This window comes from Homarus americanus, unplaced genomic scaffold (genome assembly GCF_018991925.1).
Source record: "Homarus americanus isolate GMGI-L3 unplaced genomic scaffold, GMGI_Hamer_2.0 scaffold16712, whole genome shotgun sequence".
In the NCBI taxonomy this organism is placed as follows: Eukaryota; Metazoa; Arthropoda; class Malacostraca; order Decapoda; family Nephropidae; genus Homarus; species Homarus americanus.
In genome coordinates, this window is record NW_024757794.1 from 7,462,401 (window position 1) to 7,488,673 (window position 26,273).

Genomic DNA, 26,273 nt, shown 5'->3' on the forward strand with positions numbered 1-26,273 from the left:
AGCTAGAGTTGAGAGCAGAATTGGGGGGCTTCATCCTTGTATGCCATACTAGATACAGTACTTAAATTTAACAAGAAATCAATTATGCTATATTAATGTATGTTTCGTGCTGGGTAGAAGCAAGGCATATGTAAGCAAGCCACTGACTGATGATCAGAGTAACACTGAAATATACTTTAAATGGAAGTGTTTCAGAACATCATGACTGAGACAGACCTCAAAATGGATATTTCACCATTACTTAACTGTACTAAAGGAATTTCATTCATACTGAGTTCCACAACATGCCTACTCATGTTGTTCATGATATGTCTTATTTAAAAAGTGACTAAACAAATAGTAATAGATATTAGACTGAACAGCTACAGCAATGCATTATACAATAATATATCAGTTTACATGGGATCTGCAATGTTAATGATATGTAAATTGCATTGATTTAACACTGAAGATACGCTTCAAATCAAGGGACTCGCAAGCAACAGACATTTGTAATTATAAGTTTCTGTGAGGTGCCAGTTATTTCATGACGCCTAACCCATAGTGATTCTGTGGATTTGCTCACCCTAGTTCACCATGCTATCTCAGAGTTGCGTATACCCTTGTTGTGAAGGACAATGATAGCACCTCTCACGTCTTACGATGTCTCCCCGATAATTCCTCACTCCATTTGACGTAAAATCCATGGCATTAGTATTCATTTGCGACATCCACTCAGAGTCATGTAATATAAGATCTGAAGCCACGGAGGATTCACAACGTTCAAAAACGTATACTCGTACTGTACTATATACTATCATGCTCAAAGTTCACAGATGTAGAACTACCAACCGTTCAGAAACAGGTGAGTAACATTGCTTTGATAGCCTTGAATCAAATCAACCCCATGGCTAACAATACTTTTTGGGGGAACTGTACATTTAAAAATTATTTATTAATACTTGTGCAGTAATTATAAAAGTAATATCTCCGTTAGGCGGAATCCCTCAAACCTGCAACTCTCTGATAGCCAGAATTTAAATTTCCTCGGAAAATTGTTCCCAAAGACGGAATTTTCTGCAAAATTCCGGCTTTGGGAATTATTTTCCAAGGGGCACATTTTCTGGAAATTCTGAGAAAAATTTTCCGTTGCCGGAAAATTCTGGGGATGAGGGATATTTTTCCGGGTTTGAGAGATGATGTAATGGGCAATTTCTCGAACTTCCGAGAAGATTATTCCGTTACCCGTAAAATTCCGGGGATGAGAGAATTTTTTCCGGCTTTGAGTCGTCTCGTTACCTGGAAATCTCTCATTTCCGGAAGTGCTCTGCACCAATTGTTCCAGCTAACGGAGATATCACTGTAATTATTTTATATAGCAGCCAAGGCATGGCTAAGTTAAAAACTGAATAGGAAAAGAATGAATAATCGAACACAAAATTTTGGAAATTGTCTAAATATTCTGATCTCGGTTAATTCGGATGTTTCGGTAATTCGAGTGACCCAGAGCCCCTTTTTTGTCAAATTAATGATGTTACAGTGTACTATACTACATGTTCACTTCAACACTAGTACTACAAGTTCACTACTACACTAGTACTACAAGTTCACTACTACACTAGTACTACAAGTTCACTTCAACACTAGAACTACATGTTCACTACAACATTAGTACTACATGTTCACTACAACACTAGTACCACATGTTCACTACAACATTAGTACTACATGTTCACTACAACACTAGTACTACACGTTCACTACAACACTAGTACCACATGTTCACTACAACATTAGTACTACATGTTTACTACAACACTAGTACTACACGTTCACTACAACACTAGTACTACACGTTCACTACAACACTAGTACTACACGTTCACTACAACACTTGTACTACACGTTCACTACAACACTAGTACTACATGTTCACTACAACACTAGTACTACACATTCACTACAACACTAGTACTACAACACTAGTACTACACATTCACTACAACACTAGTACTACATGTTCACTACAACACTAGTACTACACATTCACTACAACACTAGTACTTTATGTTCACTACAACACTAGTAATACATGTTCACTACAACACTAGTACTACACATTCACTACAACACTAGTACTACATGTTCACTACAACACTAGTACTACACATTCACTACAACACTAGTACTACATGTTCACTACAACACTAGTACTACATGTTCACTACAACACTAGTACTACATGTTCACTACAACACTAGTACTACACATTCACTACAACACTAGTACTACACATTCACTACAACACTAGTACTACACGTTCACTACAACACTAGTACTACATGTTCACTACAACACTAGTACTACACGTTCACTACAACACTAGTACTACATGTTCACTACAACACTAGTACTACATGTTCACTACAACACTAGTACTACATGTTCACTACAACACTAGTACAACACATTCACTACAACACTAGTACTACATGTTCACTACAACACTAGTACTACACGTTCACTACAACACTAGTACTACATGTTCACTACAACACTAGTACTACATGTTCACTACAACACTAGTACTACACATTCACTACAACACTAGTACTACATGTTCACTACAACACTAGTACTACACATTCACTACAACACTAGTACTACACGTTCACTACAACACTAGTACTACATGTTCACTACAACACTAGTACTACATGTTTACTACAACACTAGTACTACACATTCACTGCAACACTAGTACTACATGTTCACTACAACACTAGTACTACACATTCACTACAACACTAGTACTACATGTTCACTACAACACTAGTACTACACGTTCACTACAACACTAGTACTACATGTTCACTACAACACTAGTACTACATGTTCACTACAACACTAGTACTACATGTTCACTACAACACTAGTACTACACGTTCACTACAACACTAGTACTACATGTTCACTACAACATTAGTACCACATATTCACTACAACACTAGTACCACATGTACATTATTATATACCTGTACTGCCTTCCGAAATATTGTAGACCATTTCCCCTTTTATAGACCCCTTTATCTACTATTATAGACCCTTTACCCTACTATTTATCCACAAGTTCCAATCCATTTGTTTGTAACACACGTTATTCGGCAACTAGATGGATAATTTCTGAGATTTGCTTTGTTTAAAGAAAAGTAAAATAAAACTATATAATGGAAGAAAACTAACAAAGAGGATTGCCAAGAGGAAGAGGTAACCAAAGAAGAGCAAGGAGGCCACGGGGACCCCGTGGTTAACCAAGAGGGAGGCCACAGGGACCCCGTGGTTAACCAAGAGGGAGGCCAGAGGGACCCCGTGGTTAACCAAGAGGGAGGCCAGAGGGACCCCGTGGTTAACCAAGAGGGAGGCCACAGGGACCCCGTGGTTAACCAAGAGGGAGGCCACGGGAACCCCGTGGTTAACCAAGAGGGAGGCCAGAGGGACCCCGTGGTTAACCAAGAGGGAGGCCACAGGGACCCCGTGGTTAACCAAGAGGGAGGCCACAGGGACCCCATGGTTAACCAAGAGGGCGGCCACAGGGACCCCGTGGTTAACCAAGAGGGAGGCCACAGGGACCCCGTGGTTAACCAAGAGGGAGGCCACAGGGACCCCGTGGTTAACCAAGAGGTAGGCCAGAGGGACCCCGTGGTTAACCAAGAGGGCGGCCATCGAGTAGCATGAGTTCAAGTAGTCCAGTATAGACTCCACTAAGTTCATAGCCAAAGGTGGGTTATGATGACACCCTCCCCTGGGTTTCCTCCTTCGTCTCCCACATTGTTATTATCTGTATCAGCTCTATGTTCGTATTAGCCAACAGCACGTGGATCTCTTCACCGTCTGTCATCAGCGATCTGGAAGGGCAATTGAAACTTAACATTCTAGGAGCACTGACTGTTTTCAGCACTGTGGCAATTGTGTGTTTCCAACTGGTGCTTCTGTTTGTCAAGGAGCAGTTGTGTCAGATACAGCCACTCAAGATAGGAGTGGCAGATAGTCGTTTCTAAACCGGACAAGTGATCGAGTATTTCGACACCGCCTCCATTATCCTAGTCTTCTTCAACCTGTTCCTGTCTGTGGTATGGTTGGGCGAATTGCCTCATAGTGATCACTTCATATCAGAATATGCTAACCACAGAATTAGGTATATGGAATCCAAGTACAGCCACAGGTTGATTGACGAGATACACCGCCACTACAAGTGCTGCGGGGCCATCACTGCCGAAGAATGGATAGTAAAATAATCAAAGATCCCACCTTCTTGCTGTGACACGAGGGCAAAGGTTCCCTGCATCTACACAAAAGGCTCCGCCAGTCGCAAGTCCATCATGGAGGCGGGGTGTGTCGAGCGCATTGTAGGAGATAAGGTGAGGATCCACCTCACATACGACGTCATCAACGTGCTGACCCTCATCTTCCTCATCATTTCCTTCGCCTACCGCAAGGCTCATTTCAAGCAAATCTTCAAGTCGGTGAACCTAGCCAAGAAACAGGGGAAGGATTATTTTGCTTAACGGTGATTGAGGTTGAACCTAGTAGATTTAGAATGATCAGCTGTAGAGGATGAGGAGCAAACTAGCAGGATGGTAGAGGAGAGCACAAGCTGAGTACCAGACATATGGGGTGCGAGTTTTCTTTATTTTAATACACTACCCTCTCGCTTAACGTTAGAGTTGCGTTTCCAAAAAACATTGTGTAGAGCGAACACGTTATAACATATAACATGGGGAGATAGGCGATGCATCAGATGGACCCCCAAAATATCCCCCCACACCAAACAGATGTGATTGGTACATCATTGGGTGAGATTTGCACTGGAAGAGCAGCAGGGGAAAGGGTTTATGCAATTAGAATTGCTAACCCAACGCAATGCACAGCAGGGATGGCAGAAATCATGGCATACCTTGGTGTGAAACAACAAACTGCCCAATTCTACACTTTTGTTTGAAAAATTTGTTTAATGATTTGCAATATTCTTTACTTTTTAAGTATTTTAGTATATATATACTTGTAAATATTACATAAATAATTCTAATACAAAATACAGCTCCTCCCCAACTTACGACGGGGTTTGGGACCCAAATCCAGGACGTAAGTCGAAAATGCTTAAATAATACATAGAAAATCTAAAATGGGTGTCTCTTTTTCTTCTCAGCACCACAAAACTCTCACTTTTAAGCTTGCCAGCCATTTTAAAGTGAATTACAAACAAAAATTTTGTTAGTACACAGCGCAATCACTGACGTCGGGACTCGAAAATAAGTAATTTGACAAAATTTTGGTACGATGAAGCAGGTCGTAAGTGCGGGTGGTCGTAAGTCGAGTAGGTCTTTAAGTTGAGGAGTGGCTGTACAGTTGTCTGTAGTTAGATTTTTTAAGATTTAACTATAAAATTGAATGACCAGTCAACAAATTGAACATTTACAATGAAGGATCACATGCTGGATAACAATATTTGTTGAAACTGTGGTACAAGAGGATAGACTAGCCAGAGAAGGATTGACTAAAATGTTAATCATCTATTTTTCAGATGACAAATTAACTAAAAGACAAACAATGGGGACTACCTGTACCATATATGACAACTTAATGTAGTATCAAAATTACTTAAGGGTTAAATGACCCCAACCCTGATAGGTTAAAACTTATCCAGTCATGAGGGTTTGGCTCAAAGACCAGAGTAAAAATATGAAATCAAATTATGGCCAATAGAGTAATTATTATTTGGGACCTCAGATAAACTAACATACAAACGAACACACACGAAACCGCTCAACATCAATATGGTGCTGGTTGTTTACTTGTTTATGCCATGGCGACAGTGACCATCATATCACATTCATGCATTATTTGTAAGAAAAAAAGGAGACATCCTCATCTAGTCTTTCATAGAATCTCAAGCAGTCCGAATGCCAATATTAACCGAATGTTTAGTTTGCTGTTACATAAACCTAAATGGTCATGTCAAGCTCTCAATGTCGACTTTGTTGACCCGGCTTATGGATTGTACCAGAACTGGGTATGTATAAAAAATGACTATGTATACTGTACTTATATAAATGCACAGAAATTAGAATTAAAGATTGTATTCTGAACCCTGAAAAAAACAAAGAATATAGAGCTATCCATAAATGATACAGTTGATGTGGACCAGTAAATAATATAAATTAAAATTAATCAGTTACCTTAAACTTAATTTTCTGCTTGCTCAGTATATGGTGCCATTATGGAAGTATCTGACACCCATTTGGTGCACAACGATTTCAGCTCTTTTCAGCCGAGTTGCCCCAAATCTTAATAGGCCCAAATCCTAATGGTTACTGTAGGTTAGATTTAACCCTTTGGATGCGACATGCGGGTAAACCCGCCCAAAATATTATATTAATTAAATGCGACAAGCGGGGATATCCCACGGCCTTGAAAAAACTTCCCCAAATGAGACGACATGCGGACATATTATGTATTGAGGTATAGGAGTATTTCCTGAATGCAATATAGCTTATTTTTGTACTATTTTGTTTGATATTATCTGAATATGTAATACATATCTAAATTTGCTGTTTAGTAACCAAATTGATTAAATTTATTTGCCATATACCAGACATTGATTTATACCAATTTCCTGCATTTTTGGGTATAAATGTCATTTTTTCTCTAAAATTTGCACACATATGTGAATTTTTGTTCCAGATTTGGAAAATATACTAAAAGTTCTCTAGGAAAAACATATAGAAAATGTGATTATATGAAATTCATTTTTGGCAGGATAATTGACACTTTTCAGGAACCGGCGCGAAATTTAATTACGCACCTAAAGGGTTAAAACCATTAGGATTGGGACCCATTTGACCGGCAACCAAAATCACAAGGGAGAAGAAATGAAGCTCGCACATTCTTTCAAATTTTATTGTGATATCACCTTTGTTTCCTTGAGAGAAATTCAGAAAAATAAAATTTCTAAGACCCAATCAAGAAGAAAATATAAATAAGCTCCTGTTAGGTGAATAATCATGTCACTTTGAATAAGTCTTACAGTAAAATATTGTTAACAACTTTGATCTCAGCAAATTAATGCTTACCTATAAAAGTTTCATCAATGAAGGTAAAAATTTTAAGAGACAATTGTTTAAATCACAGGAGTTCATTCACTTTAAAAAGGGAGAGGGGAAAATAGTTCAAGAAGTCTAATCTTCTCAAGAATTTCTTTAAAATTTTGTATGCTGATTGGACTTGGAAAAAAATTGAACAGAAAAAAGTGAGAAACTAAAGAAGGGTGGGGGGAATTCACAATTATTCCTTTATTTGACAAAGTTACACGACCTTTTATTATAACGTAACTTGTGCCACCTGAAATCAAAAAGCTTAGTTAGATAATTCACAGCTTGAAACAAAAGCCAATAATCTGAGAAGTATAAAAGTAACATAACTGCCTTCAAATTATTATCCAACGGCTGGAGACACCTGATAAGTCTCTTAATTTTAAAGGAATTTTTTTTAAAAAGATAATACTGTACAGTAATTAAAAAGAATTATTTCTTTGTCATACTTTGTTTCCTTATTGAACAAAACTTGCTACAACTCTTTTCCATGATTACAAAAAACATTACTGTACTTCATTGGTTTTATTAATTACCAAATACAATTATGGCAGTTTCCTTTCATTTTCTTTTATAATTTGTACTTGTACCATACTAAGAAATTGGTTATTCACAGTAGTACAGAACAATAACAAAGATTGGGGAAAAAAATATTTAAACATCATTGCACAGACATCAACTAAAATTTAGGTACAATATGTCAACCCTGCCTCACACTTCATAGAACTGCCACCTCCTTAATATTGTGACGAATTGATTAGTCAACAGTGGAAAAAAGTAAATTAAGTACACAAAAAGAGTAATTACAGGTGCCTGGTATCGTACACACCCTTGTAACTAAAACCAAATACCCAGCATATAATGAATAGGTTGATTACAAAAACAGATTCTTACGCAACAGAAATAGAAACAGTGACGACCGACAAATGGATGTTGTTGGGTATACGTTGGGAGTCTCCTGCTACTCATGTTCCACATGGTAGTTGCCAGTGGTGTGAGTAGGTGATGGAGGAGTGAGCGTGGGCCTCACCACTAGTCAGGACACAGGCACTGACGTCAAGGCAGCACAGCAGTCACCGGTGGCCATGCGAGAGTTACATCTCCTACACCAACCCAACAGGGAGAGGAGGAGGCTGTGCTGGAAGTTGCTCATCTTGCTTTACATCACATCTGGGTGTCCTAACCTCATTCTTGCTACCAAGAACAATTTCCTGTCAAGGAATTTCTCAGGTAATTTTCTGTGCTTTAAAGACCTTAGGAACCAGAAGAGATCTTCTGTATAAGCCAGCATTTGCCTGAGAGCATTACAAGACCCCAAAAATATTAATTTTTGAGACTAGACTTTTGACATCAACCTTGACAAAAACCCATGATTAATGCCATAGGCCTCCGCAGAGTCGAACATGTTGTTCCTGTAATCAAAGCTCCTTCCTCCCAATAGCTTTCGTAGCCATGAGGTCAGCATGTGACTTAAACCACAATAGGTGACTGACTGCTTTAGCCTGCTATTCCTTGTGCCGCTGCTGTTGCTGCTGCTGCGCCTGCTGTAGGTGCCCCTCTTTGTTACTCCACCTGCTTGCTGTTTTGCTGCTCTGGTGCGCTGCTTCATCGCCTTCATGCGCCAGGGGATCTCTTCAGGTCTGCCATCAGTACGGCTGCGGATAACAAAAGAATACATCAAATAATGCTTGGAGAAAGAAAGACAAACAAAAAAATCAGAAAATCTTACCGCAAATATGAGCAAAGAATTTTGTGTGTTTTCTTGATTCTTGTTTGCTATCAAAGCATGCCATGCACAAACCCCTATTATTTTCCCCTTTCTTTCATTTTTCAGTACTCTTTCATCCGTCCCAAACAAAAGTGCAACAAGTGCACAGAAAAATCATCCCAAATTTACCATTTTTCAGTGCATCATGTTTTCCTCCACTGTAAGAAGTTAAAACTATGACATGAACAACCATTTTGTGCATCAAGTTACCTTTCTAAAACTCTTCAGAATTTTATTACATATCACATCAAATGGCTTAATACAACTTTCAATACAACAGCAATCATAAATTGTTTGAACTCGTTCATGTGCGTGTGTACAGGTACACTCACTACAGAAAGTATCTGCAAGGTAGGGTCCAATGAATTTCAAAATGAATACCGTAACTCCTGTTAACTCAGTAGGGTTATCAAAATTCTTCTTCCGTTGTGTCATATTGTTTACAAAAAAAATTTGCAGATACTTTTTGTAGTGTGTACAGGTATACCCCAATTACCACAAGAGATGCAATCCTAAAAGTCATTGGGAATAAAAAATTGGCTATTATCATCCCAATTTTCCCCATGAGAATTAATGTAAATAGGAGGGGATGTATTATCAGCCAGCAACTTTTAGCACATTTTTTTCAATATACTGTACTGTACACTCCTCATTATCCGAGGCTATTAGGGACCAGGGTTAAGTGTATACTGTAGTATACAGGTTGTACCTCTCTAGTCCGGCAACCTCGGGACCTGATCGGTGCCGGACCATGGAAATTGCCGGACCATGGAAATTCACCCTTTTCCTGGATAGATAGTGACTTGTGCTTATGCCTGGAAGCACTAGCACCACTTTCTCTGCATCATGGTCTCTTTGAAGACATATTGAAGGGTTAAATGTCGTATAGTAGCTTCTCAAATTTTGCGAGTTTTTAATTCTTAACATATTTTATTGGCACACAAAAAAAATAAATAAATAAAAATTTTGACGGCGGAAATTTGAATTTCGACGGGTTTGAACGGTCCGCCAACGTGCAGACGACGTGCATAATCGTGTAAACAGCGTCATTTCTCTTATGTACAAAAGATTCATTATTGTTTATTACTGAATGTCTTTTTTATTGAATTAATGTTTATGTGTGCAAAATGAGCAATACAATTCATTAATAATACGTAGAATATTAAAACACACGAGGAAATGACACAGCATTATATTCGTTGATTACAAAACCAGTGACTGACTGGTTCTACATATAAAACTGAAGAAAATAAGACCTTGGTTGTAGCAGTAGTAAAATTAATATGGTTGTTTTAAGTAATGTTATTTAATGTTAATAAATGGAACAATAGAAGTAGCTAACGATAATGATAAAGAAAAAAGAGAGATCGCATATGTAAGTGCGCAGACGCACACGTGAAAACATATCATCATTACTTTACATAAGAATATGAAAGCAACACTTATTTACTGTTCATATATATTTTAATTAATGTTTCTGAATTTGTTTTTATTGAATTAATGTACGTGTGTGCAAAATTAACAATACAATTTATTAATAATACGTGGAATATTAGAGGAGACGAGACGGCTGCCGGCATTGTTTATGTTAAAGCTTACGAAACCAGTGACTGATTGGTTCTACATATAAAACTGAAGAAAATAAGACCCTGAGTTTAGCTGTAGTAAAATTAATGTAAAACAATGAATATGGTTGCTTGAAGTACCTGTAATGTTATTTAATGTTAATAAATAGAACAATATAAGTAGCTAACCATTAATGGTAAAAATAAAAGTGAGACTGCTCGTATGTAAGTGCGCACATGTGAAAATATATCGTCATTACTCTACATAAGAATATGAAAGCAACACTTATTTACTGCTCATATATATTGAAGGGTTAAATGTTGTACTCTGTATAGACAAGCAGAGAGAGAGAGAGAGAGCAGCCGAACTGCCGGATGTAAACAAACCTTAATTTCCCGCGGCTTTTTTTTTTAAGGGGATTAGCCCACCCGGGAATAGGTCACTGACCCACATTAGGGCCTGAGGGGCAAAAATTTAATACTCCTGTAATAATAATAATAATTCAGATAAGTAAAAAAAAAAAAAAAAAAAGCTGCCTATCTACCTATTGGACAAACTAAAATCGTTCCGGACCACGGGAGTTTCCGGACCACAGAATGCCGGACTAGAGAGGTACAACCTGTAGTACCAGTAAGTGTGCAAGAAATAAAATTGCACAGTACTAATAAAATAAAGAAAAATACAGTATTGCCAGTCAGCGAGAGACTGGTGCGGCTGCCATCTCCAACACAAACTCCCCCCTCTCACAATCCGTGTACTATCTACTGTGCACACAAGAAATATTTATTCCCTTATGTTTTTGACGATGATAATTATTTTTAATTTAAATTTTTGTGCACACTCTGTATGCATGTTACAGAGTAAAGAAATGTGAAGAAAATTTTGTATATCTACCCAAAATTTCAAGTTGAAAAGTAACAATAATGTAGCTCACAGCTTCGCCCAGCAGGGAAAGGCCAAGATCCCTGACACCAAACCACCTATCCACTCCCCTCTGCCTCTCCCACAATCTGCACATTTACTTCTTATGATAATCCTTTCTTTTATTTATTTATTTTTTCCACATTCTATATGAACGATTGTGTGTGAATGTAATGGTAAAATTTTTATAAAAATGCATAATCAAAATTACAAACCGAAAAATAACAACAACATAGGTTCGCCTGGTAGGAGGAGAGCTAGGGGATATAGCTACAGGGACAATTGAACTTGGCGACCTATCAAGTCCACACACACACTCATTTCAATTAAATACTTTTGTCCTCCATAATTCTTATTTTATCGCAACTATTTTTCAATGTACAAGTACACACCATATACAGCTATTCCCCGACTTACGATAGGATTAGGGACCCAAATCCAGGTCGTAAGTCGAAAATGATTAAATAATACAGGTACTCCTCGACTTACGACCTACTCGACATACGACGACCCGGACATATGACCGCCTCAGTCGTACAAAAAAAAATTCAAATTACGTATGTATTTTCCAGTACCGAAACGTTTCCGTCCCATACGAGAGCATGGAGTGGGCTGAGCCACCTCGTGGTGTACAACGTCCACGCCATAGCGCGCTCAGTTGGTGTTTGGCCATCGTTGTTTTCGGTAGTGATCGGGCTGTGTACTGACAATATTTTAAATATTTTCGGTTCTAATTCGCTTTAAAATGACTGGCAAGCATAAAAGTGAGAGTTTTGGTGGTGCTCAGAAGAAACAAATGGCAGAGGCATTTGCTACTATTAATAAGGGGATGCAAATGTTAGACGAAATGGATCAAAATGTTGAGTGTTTTGCAAAAGTTGACAGAATGATCCAAGATGCACTTGCTTGCTACAGGGAAATTTACAAGGCAAACAGTGCATTCTAAATTGGACATATATTTTAAGAAGTCCCCCCCACTGCTGTCTCCTCATGCCCCACCAGTGCTGCCTCTTCACTCCCTAAAGATGATCCAATACCTTCAACAAGCAAGTATGTTAGCCTGTCTGAAGAAAGAGACATTGATGAACCACCCAGCCCTGTCTCCTCCTCTGCTTCATCCAATTAATGTATTCTCCATGTTTAATTAAAAAATTATTGGGGTCCTGTGTGCATTCAGCTGACTACATTATTGATTACTTTTACTGTACTGTATTTCATTTTAGATTTTCTATGTATTATTTTTTGCATTTTCGACTTAGGACCAATTCGACTTATGACCTGGATTTGGGTCCCTAACCCCGTCGTAAATCGGGGACTGCCTGTACATAAAACATCTAAAATGGGTGTCTCTTTTTCTTCTCAGCACCACAAAACTCACACTTTTAAGCTTGCCAGCCATTTTAATATGAATTACAAACGAAAATTTTGTCAGTACACAGTGGAATCACGGACGTTGGCACTCGAAAATGCGTAATTTGACAAAATTTTGGTACAACTGAGGCAGGTCGTAACGCGGGTGGTCGTAAGGCGAGTAGGTCGTAAGTCGGGGAGGAGCTGTAGTGCATTAAAATAACTAAAATAAGATAAAAAGAATACAAAAGAACACTGTGTGTGAGTGTATGTATGAGAGAGTAAGTGAGAGTGCATGAATGAATGAATTTGTAAATGAGTGTAAACATTTAAACTAGCATTTACCATTGCCAAATGAACAATTCTAGAACACTCAGCATAGTTTTCCATGCTGCGGTTTGAAAGTAATATCTCTGTTAGCCTGAATCCTCAAACTGAAACTCTCCAATAGCTGGAATTTAATGTTTTTTTTGTGAAGTTGTTCCTAAAGCTGGAATTTTCCCGACAACTAGAAAATTCTGGGGATGGGGGAGTTTTTTCCAGGTTTGAGAGATGAAAAACAATGCATTTTCAGGAAATTCTGAGAAAATTTTTCCAGTATGGGGGTACCCAGAAAATACCGGGAATGAGGAATATTTTTCCGGGTTCGAAAGATGATCTAATGGACAATTTCTGAAACTTCAAAAAACATTTTTCTGTTACCCGGAAAATTCCGAGGATGGATTTTTTTTCTTGCTTTAAAAGAGTCGTCTCGTTACCCAGAAATCTCTCATTCCCGGAAGTGCTCTGCATCAATTGTTCCGGCTAACGGAGATATCACTACAGGTACAGGTGTGGGATGAGTGTCTCCTACGTGTGAATTTTCCTGTGTGTGCTCCTCCCGGTAAACGATCCCATTGAAATTCATAAATATTAAAACCATGCAAGTGTGTACGTGCAGAGGGGAGGGGGGGTGGTCGCTCTTGTGAAGTGGGTCTTACATCGAAATACGACTACAGCTAGCCGGCCCGGTTTGAAATATTACTCTAGGCAGGGGTCCACAACCTTTATATACTAGTCAACCACTTAAATGGCAAGTAATCAGCAATTGGCTGCAGCTGTACTCCGGCAACTTAAGTCAACAATGTATTTAACAGGATTGAATAGGCAATAAAAAATTCAGACTATTTGTATAGCTAATGCAAATTATAGCTTGTTTATATTCAAAATAATCACTATCTTATAAGAATTCCAGCAATGTTAATTATATTCTCCCAGGCCATTTCAATGGCATTTTAAAATGAGAGAAGCTTAGTAGGACTGTTAAATAAACACACAGGAGACCTTCAGCTCAAACTGCCAAACATATCACCTCACCCGCCCCCCCCACACGCTCGCTCACTCACTCCCTCCCTCCCTCCCAGCCAGGGTTATAGGCTTACAGTTCTTATCTTATATAATATCTTAGACTAAAGTTATGAGAATATAATTTCCATTGCTGGAATCCTTGCAAGACCGAATAATTTGAATATAAATGTCATATATTTTGCACGAGATAAAAATTAATCACCTGTACCACATTACAGTAGTGATTTAAGAGTAAGAGTGTATATGTACGTATATATACAGTATATAGTGATTTTAGGGCAATTTAGAGGAATTTTAGGAGTGTTTCTGACTTTATGCATTTTTGGCTTTACTTTGTAAATACTTTTCTGTGAGCTGGAACTAATTACCCAACATCCCATTGAAACAATGGTTTCGGTTAACAAAATTTTCGGTTAACGAACGACCCTCTGGAACGAATTGAGTTCGTTAACCGAGGGACCACTGTACTGTATAAAATTTTATTTTCGCAATACAAATAAACTATCACATTCATAATACAGAAATGCATTGAAAAATACTTTTCGAAATATTACGACATACTGTACAGCACAGAACGAAAAAAGGTTTACCGGGTATGTGATAATTTTAGAGATAAAACTGTCTTTCACAGATGTTGTGTTAAAGTAGCATAAAGTTGGCTTTTTGCATTACAAAATAAGGGTTCACATCCAAATAAAAATACACAGTACTGTACAATATTAAATATAATGTGAGGCTTGTGCCTGGATATGATATGCAATTTCAGCTAAATTTGGTTCAAATTTAGTAACAACAGCCTTCACAAGTTCTGTGGTGTGGAAGTTGAGCTTTGAACGGTACTTGTTTTTTCACAAAGGTAAGCACACCCCTCACCCCCACCACCTGTGATAATAAACCCCTAGGTCAAGATATCTTAAGAGTGGTATTGTTGATGCCTACCAACTTTAAAAACAAATAATGACAATTATTTAAACGACCTTTGTTGGCAAGTTTCAGGTTAAAAGACACATACAAGTGCACATGCACAAAATGGGAATATATACAGTATACCATTGAGCAAAACTGATGGGTGAAAAGCTATATATTACATGGCTAATGTCAGTCAAAGATACAAGTCTTGACACGTATCCAGTTTCACAAATTTGAGACAATACCTGCGAGAAGTGGTGCGTTTGTGATGCTGGAGTGAAGAACGCACGGTCGCCCTGGTACGTAGAGTCTTGGGAGAGGAGGCCGTCTGTCTGACTCTGGAACTGGTCCACCATGTACGAGTCTTGGGATAATTCTGCCTGGGATAGGCCTCCTTGGGACAATCCACTTAGGACAGGTCCAGACATACCCTGCTCAAAAATATGTCAATGTTATCACCAACCTCACTTCCAGCCACATATAAAATTAATATTATCATCATATTTTAACAAATTTTAAGCACGGAAAAAATATACAGTACTACACACATCTGTAACAATATTCACTTTTATAAATGTAGAATGAACCAATAAACACTGAACAAACACACACACACACACTAGTGATACCAAGCAATAATAATAATAATAATAATAATAATAATAATAATAATAATAATAATAATAATAATAATAATAATAATAATAAATAAATAAATAAATAAATAATAATAATAAAGTAAAACTAACCTGTATGACTGACCCAATATTAACAGTCTTACATAAAAGTAAAATCTATCAGTAATCACTACGAGAGCTATATAGGAAGTTTAAAGTGCAAGATAAAAAAAAAATTCATCTCCATACCTGTGACAAATGACCTTGTGTAAGGCCAGGCTGGGAGTAGCTTTGCATTGATGGATCTTGGCTGAATGGCTGTGAGAGCTGAAGAGCACCAGCTGCACCACCCATGTTCTTGGTCACCTTCCTTGACCCTGCTCGGCCTCCACGAGCTCCACCCCGGCTACCTCGAGCCTGAGCCAGAGCTTGTTGATGCTGCTGGTAAAATCGTGGAGGGACATGAGCCATGTTCATGAACATCCCCACTGGTACAGGTAAGTTGTTAAGTCCAGGTTGGGAGTGGTCAGCTGAGATGTAGTCCAGCGAATCATGTGCACGTCCATACATGTCATACTGTGGTCCTGTTGAAATAAATTAATGAAAATATTTGTTTCCTCTTTCTGAACTTATTAATAATAAAAACACCAAATGGCTATGATCAGGGCTGTGGAGTCGAAGACAAAACCTTCGACTCCGACTCCTCAAATTTTTATGCTTCCGACTTCGACTCCGACTCCTTGGCCTATTTGTAACAACTATTTCTACCATCCTAATTGTAATTTGTATGTTGTAACCTGCGTAGGTAAAAAGTAAAACACCGTGGCTATACTGCTACAGCTTTATTAATGATCTGGACGATATTTAAGAACTACAAAAAGATGATAGGCTTGACTTTCAAAGTTTCAATCAAAAGAAAAATAAATTTATTAAGAATTCAAGATATTAACTAGAAAACACCATTTACATGTATATCTAAAAGTTCGATCTCAGCATATGAATTTTGTTTAAGCTCATAATCTGATGTGGATCTAAATGATGATCCTACAATTCCTTTTAAAGTAAAGTTATATATTTATGTACATTAAAGAAATGAATACCTTATTAAGGAAAATGGATAAACCTTACATGATTAAGTTATTAAATTAAATTTGCCTTAATCTCACCAAAAACAGGTTGTAGCTAATTGTTTTGTAGCCGAGAGCCTCTGTGCAGTTTTCAACGAAACAAAATTTGATATAATTCAAAATTTCAAATGGTAAAGAAGAGACTATCGTCCAAAATTATAGTGCTATACTGTGCCTGCTACAATAAATTCATAATAATGCTTATAAAATCGAAATAAATTCTTTTAATAATTTAAGAAAATTAGTGGGATCAGTGGAATCACTGCAATGAATATGCCTGAGTTCATATATTTGTTCTTAGGAACAGAACAGCTTCAGTCGGAGTCAGAGTCGGAGTCTGGACAATTTTACCGACTCCGACTCCACAAGCCGAAATTTCCTCCGACTCCACAGCCCTGGCTATGATGATGATTTTTTCAGAGAAGATGCACAGTGACTGTGTATTTTGATCTTAAGACATTACAGTTACATTTAAAAACCAAAATGTCAGTTAAACTGTACAGTACCTCTGAAGTATGGTGAAGGGGGAGGTGCTGAGCCGTTGATGGGGCCTGAGCGGTCATACATAGAGCCTGGCACCATGGCCTCTCGTGCATCATACATGGCCGTGTTCATGAAGTGAGAACCTGGGTTGGTGGCGTTGATGAGCCTCTTAGGTTTGCTGAACTGCATCATTGATTCTTTTAAATTATTCAATGGACCTTCTACCAAGACTTTCTTTTCCTTAAAGTGATGGAGTAAGTGATTCCATAACCCTTGCTGTTGAAGAAGATTTTTTTGTGCATTCATTTTCAACAGACAAACACATGCAGCTCCTCAAATTTTATCAATGTGTACCCAAAAATTCTATTTTTGATAAAAAATAAGAAGAAAAAACTCCTGGAAAATTAAAACTACTAAAACATATAAATTTCTATATTATGATGACTTTCACAACATGATAATGTTTAAAAAAATTCAAGCCAGTGTAAAATAAAACTGCAAGTTCACCTTTATAATTTTTCTATACTGTATATAATGGAGTTCTACTACAGGGAACATTTAGTTAGAGGGAGACTGTAGTAATATATTGAAGCATTAATATGCCTGATTTTTCAATTACATTTATATTTTGTTTTTAAATATAAAACGCCTTTAATTAGTAACAACTCTCAGGTGTGGAAATATTTGACATATAATTAATAATAAAAAAAACTTAATTGGTAGAACCACTCCTCAAAACAACATATGAGATAGTTAACAAAGCAATGGTACACTACCTTCAGTCTACGATCAAATTTTCAAGAAAACTATCACAAATAAATGAACTGACTACAGTACATAGACCCTATTGTGAGACAAACAACCAGACTGACACCCCTCATCATTCCCCAACATACTGCACTTCTTTATAACTCAAGCAACAGTAACATTAATGAAAAATTATTATTGAACTGTAAAGCTTCACATATTTTTCCCCTAACACCTCTATGTCTGAGCCCTTACTAAAGAGATCCCAAAACTGATAGACTTGGAGAAGAAATAAAATTAGACAATACTGCACAAGAACTTTTATCTATTATGGTGTAACATGAGGATATGTGTACAAAACACTGCTCACCTTAGAGAGAACTTTGGGGTTGCCCACAATGATGATGCCGTAACGAGCTCGAGTAAGAGCCACATTCAGTCTTCGTGGATCTGAGAGAAAGCCAATACCCTGGTGCTCGTTGGACCGCACACAAGACATAATGATGAGGTCTTTCTCTCGCCCTTGGAAGGCATCCACACTTGCAACCTCTAAACGCTGGTAGAGCTTCTGGTTCAAAGGACCTTGGTATTGCATGTACTGAACCTAGAGGAAAAATTTTCAAATAATGTAAAAAATAAGTATATTACCAGCTTATTTTTGTTAAAAGTAATTACATTTGTCATTAATCCTCAACACTATAATCTTATTCCCCTTTATTCTTGTGAGTCTTGTGAAATAATAAAAAGCTCTTAAAACAATACATACTGTAGTAAACTCCCCATTACCCGGAATCCCCGATCCTCGTAATTCTCTAATAGCTGGAATAGAAATCAGGTCAGAAAATTTCTAGGAAAACTCTCTCCATTCCAGGTCTGTAAACGAGTTTCCAAGGATAAAAATCCGGCACACTTTCCGGAAAATATCCAAGAAGGTTAAGAGAAAATCTCTCCAAACCACTCCGTTCTGGGCCTGGGAATAAATTTTCCAGTAGTTCTGAAAGATTGTACCATGTTCCAATGCATCCCCACTTGCCAGGAGCATGGCAGCCTAGCTGTTTAGATTGCTTAGTTCATATTCTGCTGCCATTGTAAAAGGTTGTTCCCTCGCTAGCTGCTATTTTTGCAAACAATTTGTGTTGTGCAGTACTGTACATTACTGTATCAAGACACAATCAGCCAAGAATACGGTGTTAAAAATGTAAAGTGATCTCAGATACATATCCTGTACTGTACATTCAGTAAGTGGGATACACTGGAGTACCATAGCTTTCGTCTTTATTTAAGACATTTTCAGATCACGAGATCCACTAAATCCCCACCCTGATAATGGGTGACTTGACATTGCAACAAAAGGTCAGTACTGAAATATGAAACCACTAACACCCACCCCACCTCCACTATAAATGAAATTAGAGTTTATATACAATGGCTGACCTGACATTGCATCAGGTCAGGTCAGTAACGTGAGACCCATGTTAAGACGAAGTGATTACAGTTACGTATTACAATCACCAGTGTATGCCTACTGTACTCACGACAACAGCATCTGCTGGTGAATACAGTATATACAGTACAGTACTGTAGTAGTATACATTATTCTGTTTATACTGTATACAATATATTGCATGTGTACAGAGGTGTTTGCATAAATAAATACAGCTCGTGTCTGTCCGTGCAAGATGCGTACTGTAGTTTAAATGCACAGGGAAAACTTTACCCAGAGCAGAGTGGAAAATTCAACTGTCTTAGCTGTGATACAGTTCCAGTCACTCCTCACACGCCCATATCATATAGGTTTTAATTTTTTTAAATATATTTATTTAACCGAAGTTTTAGATGAGCTATTCTAGAAAAAAAAGCATTTCTAGCATAATTAGAACTAATTTTATTGACTCCAGAATCAAAATTTCTTACAATTGTCTTTTTTTAAATGAAATCCCCATCATTATATCATCTCAAAATATTTTGTTTTAGGATCTATGATTGAGACAGTCTTGTTGAGAATTTATTCAGGATCATTTTGGTACCAAATTCATCTCTCTAACACAATTATAGGTTTTTTATCTTATTTATTTTTTTTATAATTAACCTGTAAAGGTGTCATGATTATGGAGTAGATTATATCTCGTTTTAGACAAAAATATGCCTGCAGCACGCTAAGCTGACAGTGTCATGCCCATTAGCAAGTACACTCAGTTTTCAAATCCAGAGTCTGTGTTTGAAAGTGTCTGGGTGTGGACGTGTGTGGGTCTGCACGTGCAACATGACGAGATATATATATAAAGTGCACTTTTTTTCTTTTTACAGGAATTAGCCCACCCGGGCACAGGTCGAATGACCCACAATGGAGCCTAGGGGGGCGAAAAAATAAGAACAAAGAAATTTAAAATAGAGAAGAAAAAGGTTATACTGTGTTAATCTACACCACGAAGATGCTGGAAAACCAGCTTTTTAAAGTGACACAGATTGTATAAGTGTGGAAACACAGAAGAATGCAGAGCATTCCACAGTTTGGCTGTGTGAGGAAAGAAGGATATACTATAACGAGTTATTCTAGTGTGACCGACATCCACAGAGAAACGGTGGGCACCGCAAACAAGACGTGTGTTACGAGCCCACGGCCTTGCCGGCGGTACACAGGATGCCAAATCCACCGAACATTGCCCGTTAAAGTACCTGTAAAAGAGAGATAGTGAAGCAACATTGCAGCGAAGAGTAAGGGAAGAAAGAATGTCAACTAAAGGAGGAGAGTTAATAAGACGAAATGCCTTTGATTCCACTCTATCTAACAGTTTGACAGAAGAAGAGCCACCCTAGATATGAGAGCAGTACTCCAAGTTAGGACGAATGAATCTGTTCAGGAGTGAAATAGCTACGGCATCTGTACAGCATTCCCAACTTAAGGTTATCCGTTTCACGAGATGTATTGTGATTCATGTGACCCCATTTAACTTGGTAGGAGAATGGGGTATTGTTTTGAAAGTGTAACTGTACATTGTAAGTAACGTCATTAATAAATGAAGAACCATTAAGGATGATTCTCAATTCCCTTCCCTTGTGCATTGAATAAAACATTCCTCTTAAGTGTCTTTGCGTGATACAGTAACCATAAGTAACAACATAAATATGACCTTTATCCCCTAGTGTCTCGGTTATCGCATGTTATCCCTATCGCCTACTTCCATTCTCCCCCCCCTCTCCTCTTTGGTGTGAGGGCGGTGGCCTGACCACAAACCAGGCGTTCTTCCTCCTTCCCTCGCTCCCTCTTTACCTTCCCTCCTCTCATTAATATAAAGAACAAAGAAAAAAATGAAGATTAAGAATAAGAAAAGTGAATTAAAGAATGAAGAAGAGAAACAGTAATAAAGAAAGGGTACAAATAAACAAATATAAATAATAAATAAAATAAAAGAAATAATAATATTTTTATTACAAACTAAACTTTTATATAAACTATTCAGGATTATTTGGAAACAATGTTTTTTTTTCTAACTTGACTAGAACTGATTTTATAGGTTCCGGTATCAACATTTCTTAACTTTTTTCATAAAAAAATTTAATACCCATCATTATATCATGCAGAAATATTTTGTTTAATGATCTTTTATTGGAACTGTTTTGTAGAGTATTTATTCAGAATCATTAAAATGATACCAAATTCATTTCTCTAACACTATTATAACAGATGCTGTGAATAAAAGTTTATACTGTACACTTTTTTGCTACCTGTAAATATTTTCGTTCATGCCCACGGCATAACCGTAATGGGAGAGTCTTTGTTCGTGCGTAGTTTAGTCAAGATGAGATGTGTAATTTAGACTCTCAGAAAACTTTCCCAAGGACCCAGAAGCATTCCAGGGATGTGCGATAGTGTCTGTCTGTGCGAGATGCATAGTTTAGATTCTTGGAAACTTTTCCCAGTACAGAGTACCCGGAAAATTTCCAGGGATGTGGAATTTTTCCGGGTTAGAGTCGTCTCGTTACCTGGAAATCTCTCATCCACAGGAGTGCTCTGCACCAATTGTTCTGGCTAACAGTGATATCACTATACATGTACTGTATTAAACATCTTCAATAAACATGGTTTCTCCCTAGTTCACAAGTCTTTATTAGGTATCACAAAAACATTCCCTCACATACAAGAATAGTAAGCATGTCCAATAGACATATAAACAAACAGATTGTACCAACCAAATAAGCCCTTTGGCCTTCATAAGGTGTGATGACGCCAATTTGCTCTGGCTTCACTCCTGAGTTGAGGAAGCGTGTTACCAACTTTTCTACACTGGAGGCCTCTGTACGGTTCAAGTATGAGGTCCCTGAACCAGCAATCTCTTCCTGGCCAGATGTAACATAGAAGAACTGAGGTTTGTCTGCCTGGGGCCAAGGGAAACTTACACCCTTCATTGTACGATCAGCTGTGGATGATTGGCAAGATACATGAATTAATTCACCTGAATGTTTCTACATTAATTTATTTATTTATACATAAGATCTAAGATTAAGCAAAGAATTATATACTTTTCTGATGCCAACCAAATGGTAGTGAAGCCTTAACAAAAGTTATATTTTCATATTTTTTTATCCTCCAAATTGTGTAAAGTTATTGAATGGAGTTATTCATTGAAATAAATCTATGATGAATGGTAAGGTTGACCTTAAATACTTAACAAAATTTAATTTAACCAAATGTCAAAGTACAATAGTCCATAGACCTGAAAAGGGTCAACGAGACTTATACTCTATAAAAGGAGAATTGGTTGATCTTATGAACCTTGTCAGTGACCTTTGGCACATTTAGCATATAACATGTTATCAAAATATTGAAATATATTTGGGCAAACTTTAATTTGAATTCTTCCGCAGTTTAACAAGTTATTTACGAGACATAAATATTGTACTGGTGATGGACAATTGGAAACACAAAAATAACACTATATAAAAACTGTACTTTAAATCCCTAATAGAGGTAGGTAGGTGTGTGTGTGTGTGCAAGCCTTACCATCAGCAACACCATTCTGAAGAGACCCTTCATAGAAAAAGTTGGAGGGAAACTGGGCCAGCTGTGGGTGCATGCGGTACTGGACGGTAAGGCGGAAAGGTCGGATGCCCAAGACAACCAGCCGTTCAAAGAGGGACTGGGAAAGGCCCGCCCTTGAAGCCTTCTTGCACATGACCACTGGTCCCAACTGGCAATGGTCACCCACCAGGATAACTTGTTTGGCGCCGAGAACAACCTAAGGGACATGACATATTAAACTACTATCACTTTTCATGTTGTAATACAAAAGACCATTTACAAATCATCACAACAACTCAATTGATAAAAAAAACACCCACAATATTCCATATATTTAGTCTCATTGGAAAATAAAAGTGCACTCAGAATCCAAAGTTTTTGAAACCTAATTTTATGTGGTAAATACACACAAAGATAAGAATATTAGTAAGGAAACGGGCAGATTCATACAAACAAATAAGCATAAAACAGCATACAGTAGAACCTCTATACAGGGTTAGGTTCCCAAAATGGCCACGAATCGCCACCTCCGCGAATAGCATTTGCTGACCCGGGAGGGGGTGGGGGTCATTTTTACTTGTGTACAACCAAAATGTATATTCCCTTTGTGTGTTTGCCCTAAGGACAATTATTTCTTTTACCTGTACAGTAAGTCCTCGCTTAACGTCGGGGTTATATTCCTAAAATTGCGACGTTATAAGAAACAACGTTAAGCGGATCAATTTTCCCCATAAGAAATAGATAAAATACGGGAGTTACGTTCCTGAGCCTCCCTTTGCCCCATGAAATACATTACATATACAGTGAACCCTCACTTTACGCGGTCAATTGAACCCACGGAGGCCCGCGTAAAGCGAGAAACGCGTAAAGTGAACAACATAACATATGGGATTAAATGAAACAGAGACCGGCTGACCCCCAAACTCCACTTTTTCCGACACAATACCTATGTTCTAGTAAAAATAACATCTTAATTTTATGATGGTACATGCACACAATTAATACTTAAGAGAAAGAGAAATACAGTCGCCAAGTTAATGTCCATTCAAATAATGGACTCGACTCCCTCCCCCTCTTCTCACACTCGCTGGCTCTTACCTCTCTGAGAAATGTTTGGGGGAAACCACTAGATTTTAAGGTATAGTAATATATAATACCTCAAACTAAAGTTAGGATAATATAATTGACATTGCTGGATTCCTTGTAAGACCAGGAATATTTTGAATATAAATGTCATATATTTTGCACAAAAGATAACATATTTACTCAGAGTAAACAAAATACTTAAAGTAGATCTAAAATTTGTATGTCTAATGCAAAATCTATGATGTTTATATTTAAAATGATCATCAAATTGTAAGAATTCCAGCAATGTAAATTATATTCTGGCCAGGTAATTTGTATGAATTTTATGAGCTAAAACAAATATCTTCAATAAATAAACAAAATATACTTACCGAAATACTATCTGTCAATCAAAATACCCCACCTCCCCCCCTCTTCCCACCTGCTCCCTGGGTCCCTCCCTCCCTACCCCTCACCCCCACCTTCCCTCCCTACCAGAGAAATGATTGGGTTATAACAGTATATTTACATTTTTAGTGATAAATAATACCTCAGACTAAAGTTAGGATAATACAATTGACATTGCTGGATTCCTTGCAAGACCAGGAATATTTTGAATATACACGTCATATATTTTGCACAAAAGATAACATATTTGCTCTGAGTAAACAAAATACTTGCATTAGATCTAAAATTTGTATGTCTAATGCAAAATCTATGATGCTTATATTCAAAATGATCATCAAATTGTAAGAATTCCAGCAATGTAAATAATATTCTGGCCAGATAATTTGTATGAATTTTATGAGCTAAATAAAAAAATTATACTTCACCCGCGTATATGAGTAGATGCACCGCGTAAAGTGGGAATTCCGGTTCTGGCAGGGTACCGCGTAAAGTGAAACCGCGTAAAGCGAGGGTTCACTGTACAGAAAATCATTGCCATTTCTATAGAAAATAGTGCATACATATACAACTACTAAGTTTATATCGGTACTCACCGATGGGCGGTGGTGGTAGAGTGAGTGTATGGTGGGTAGTGAAGTGGAGGAGGGGGATGGCGGGAGGGGAGGAGTATGGCGGGAGGGGAGGAGTATGGCGGGAGAGGAGGGCAGGAGAGGAGGAGGGTGGTCAATCTGCGGCTGCTGAGACAGCGTAGCGCGGCCAGACGAGAGAGGGTGATGCGCCGTAAAAAGTAGTCCGTGGCAACGCAAAACGACGTTATACCGAGTCATCGGGATGTTAAACGAATATTTGATATCTAATGATTAGAGACATAGTACCAAAACAAAGTTAAGCGAGCCAACGTTATACGAGGACTTACTGTATTGTATATGTGTGTGTGTATGTAGACACACATAAAACACATACAAATAGATAATGGAAAAATACTCTCACAAATAATCAGAAACAAATTTAATTAAAATTTGTATTGTATATATGTACTGGATTGTATATGTGTGTGTCTACACACACACATTTACAATACAGGTAAATGAAATTACTGTCTAGAACGAATGGTTCCCTGTCCCAGCCGCAAAAATAGCGGCAACTTTCAACTACCACCAGACATTCTTGGGTACATCCAGAGTGTCATCCGCATATAATGGAGGACCGTGAATTAAAAATTCGCAAAGTTTGGGGGCCCCCTGCACAGTGGAATTTGCTTTTTTCAGACAGTAAAATAAAATATTTCATATAGAAGTAGTTTCCTAATGTTATTTATCACCTCTAAATGATACATGATCGCTCAATTTGGCTACTTGTGCACTTAAGACAATTAATTAATTAATTAATTAATTAATTAATTAATCAATGAATATGCAGATGCATAAGACACTAAATTATTATTTATTAGGTGTTGATAAATACACTGCAATATTATTTACTACGTAATGAACACAGAAATAGTGGTAAGCATGAGAGATGAAGTGTGCTGTTAACAAGGTGTGGGAGACAGAGCGATCAGTTTACTCACACTTTGTAAACAAGCAATTTAATATGCTGCAGTGACTCACCTGAGGTTGAGTGTAGGATTTTTTGGGGGAAAATGTATTATTTTATGAAAATGTAGTGTCATTTCAACCCCGCACCAAATGAACCTAAATAATATTGGAATTATGGTAGAATTGCATACAGACATGTTAAAGGAGTTGCTTAGAGTGGAGGACTGTGGTTGCTAACCCTCATATATGAGGATGGTACAGTACACTAATCGAGTGACCA

General features: G+C 37.6%; 2 protein-coding genes across 2 annotated transcripts in view; one reads left to right on the forward strand and one right to left on the reverse strand.

Annotated features, from left to right (window-relative positions):
* Positions 1-798: 798 nt before the first annotated feature.
* Positions 799-3,714, forward strand: LOC121857673 (S-antigen protein-like). The gene is made up of 2 exons (XM_042353735.1): positions 799-844; positions 3,227-3,714. The coding sequence occupies exons 1-2, from the start codon at positions 799-801 to the stop codon at positions 3,712-3,714; spliced, it is 534 nt and encodes a 177-aa protein (XP_042209669.1).
* A 3,208-nt stretch (positions 3,715-6,922) lies between these two features.
* The window catches only part of LOC121857801 (regulator of nonsense transcripts 1-like), a 47,028-nt gene continuing 27,677 nt past the window's right edge, over positions 6,923-26,273 (reverse strand). Inside the window, exons 13-19 of the mRNA XM_042354026.1 lie at positions 22,965-23,199; positions 22,154-22,380; positions 18,333-18,566; positions 17,239-17,491; positions 15,855-16,189; positions 15,234-15,419; positions 6,923-8,782 (exon numbers count right to left, since the gene is read on the reverse strand). Coding sequence (XP_042209960.1) covers positions 8,774-8,782; positions 15,234-15,419; positions 15,855-16,189; positions 17,239-17,491; positions 18,333-18,566; positions 22,154-22,380; positions 22,965-23,199 — 1,479 coding nt within the window. The 3' untranslated portion in view covers positions 6,923-8,773. The remainder of the gene's footprint in view (positions 8,783-15,233; positions 15,420-15,854; positions 16,190-17,238; positions 17,492-18,332; positions 18,567-22,153; positions 22,381-22,964; positions 23,200-26,273) is intronic.

Excerpts from the sequence above, each read along its gene's own strand:
- LOC121857673 (XM_042353735.1), top strand. The coding sequence starts at position 799 with ATGCTCAAAGTTCACAGATGTAGAACTACCAACCGTTCAGAAACAG. Across the intron at positions 845-3,226 it reads TACCAACCGTTCAGAAACAG|AGGATTGCCAAGAGGAAGAG; the intron begins GTGAGTAACATT and ends AAACTAACAAAG.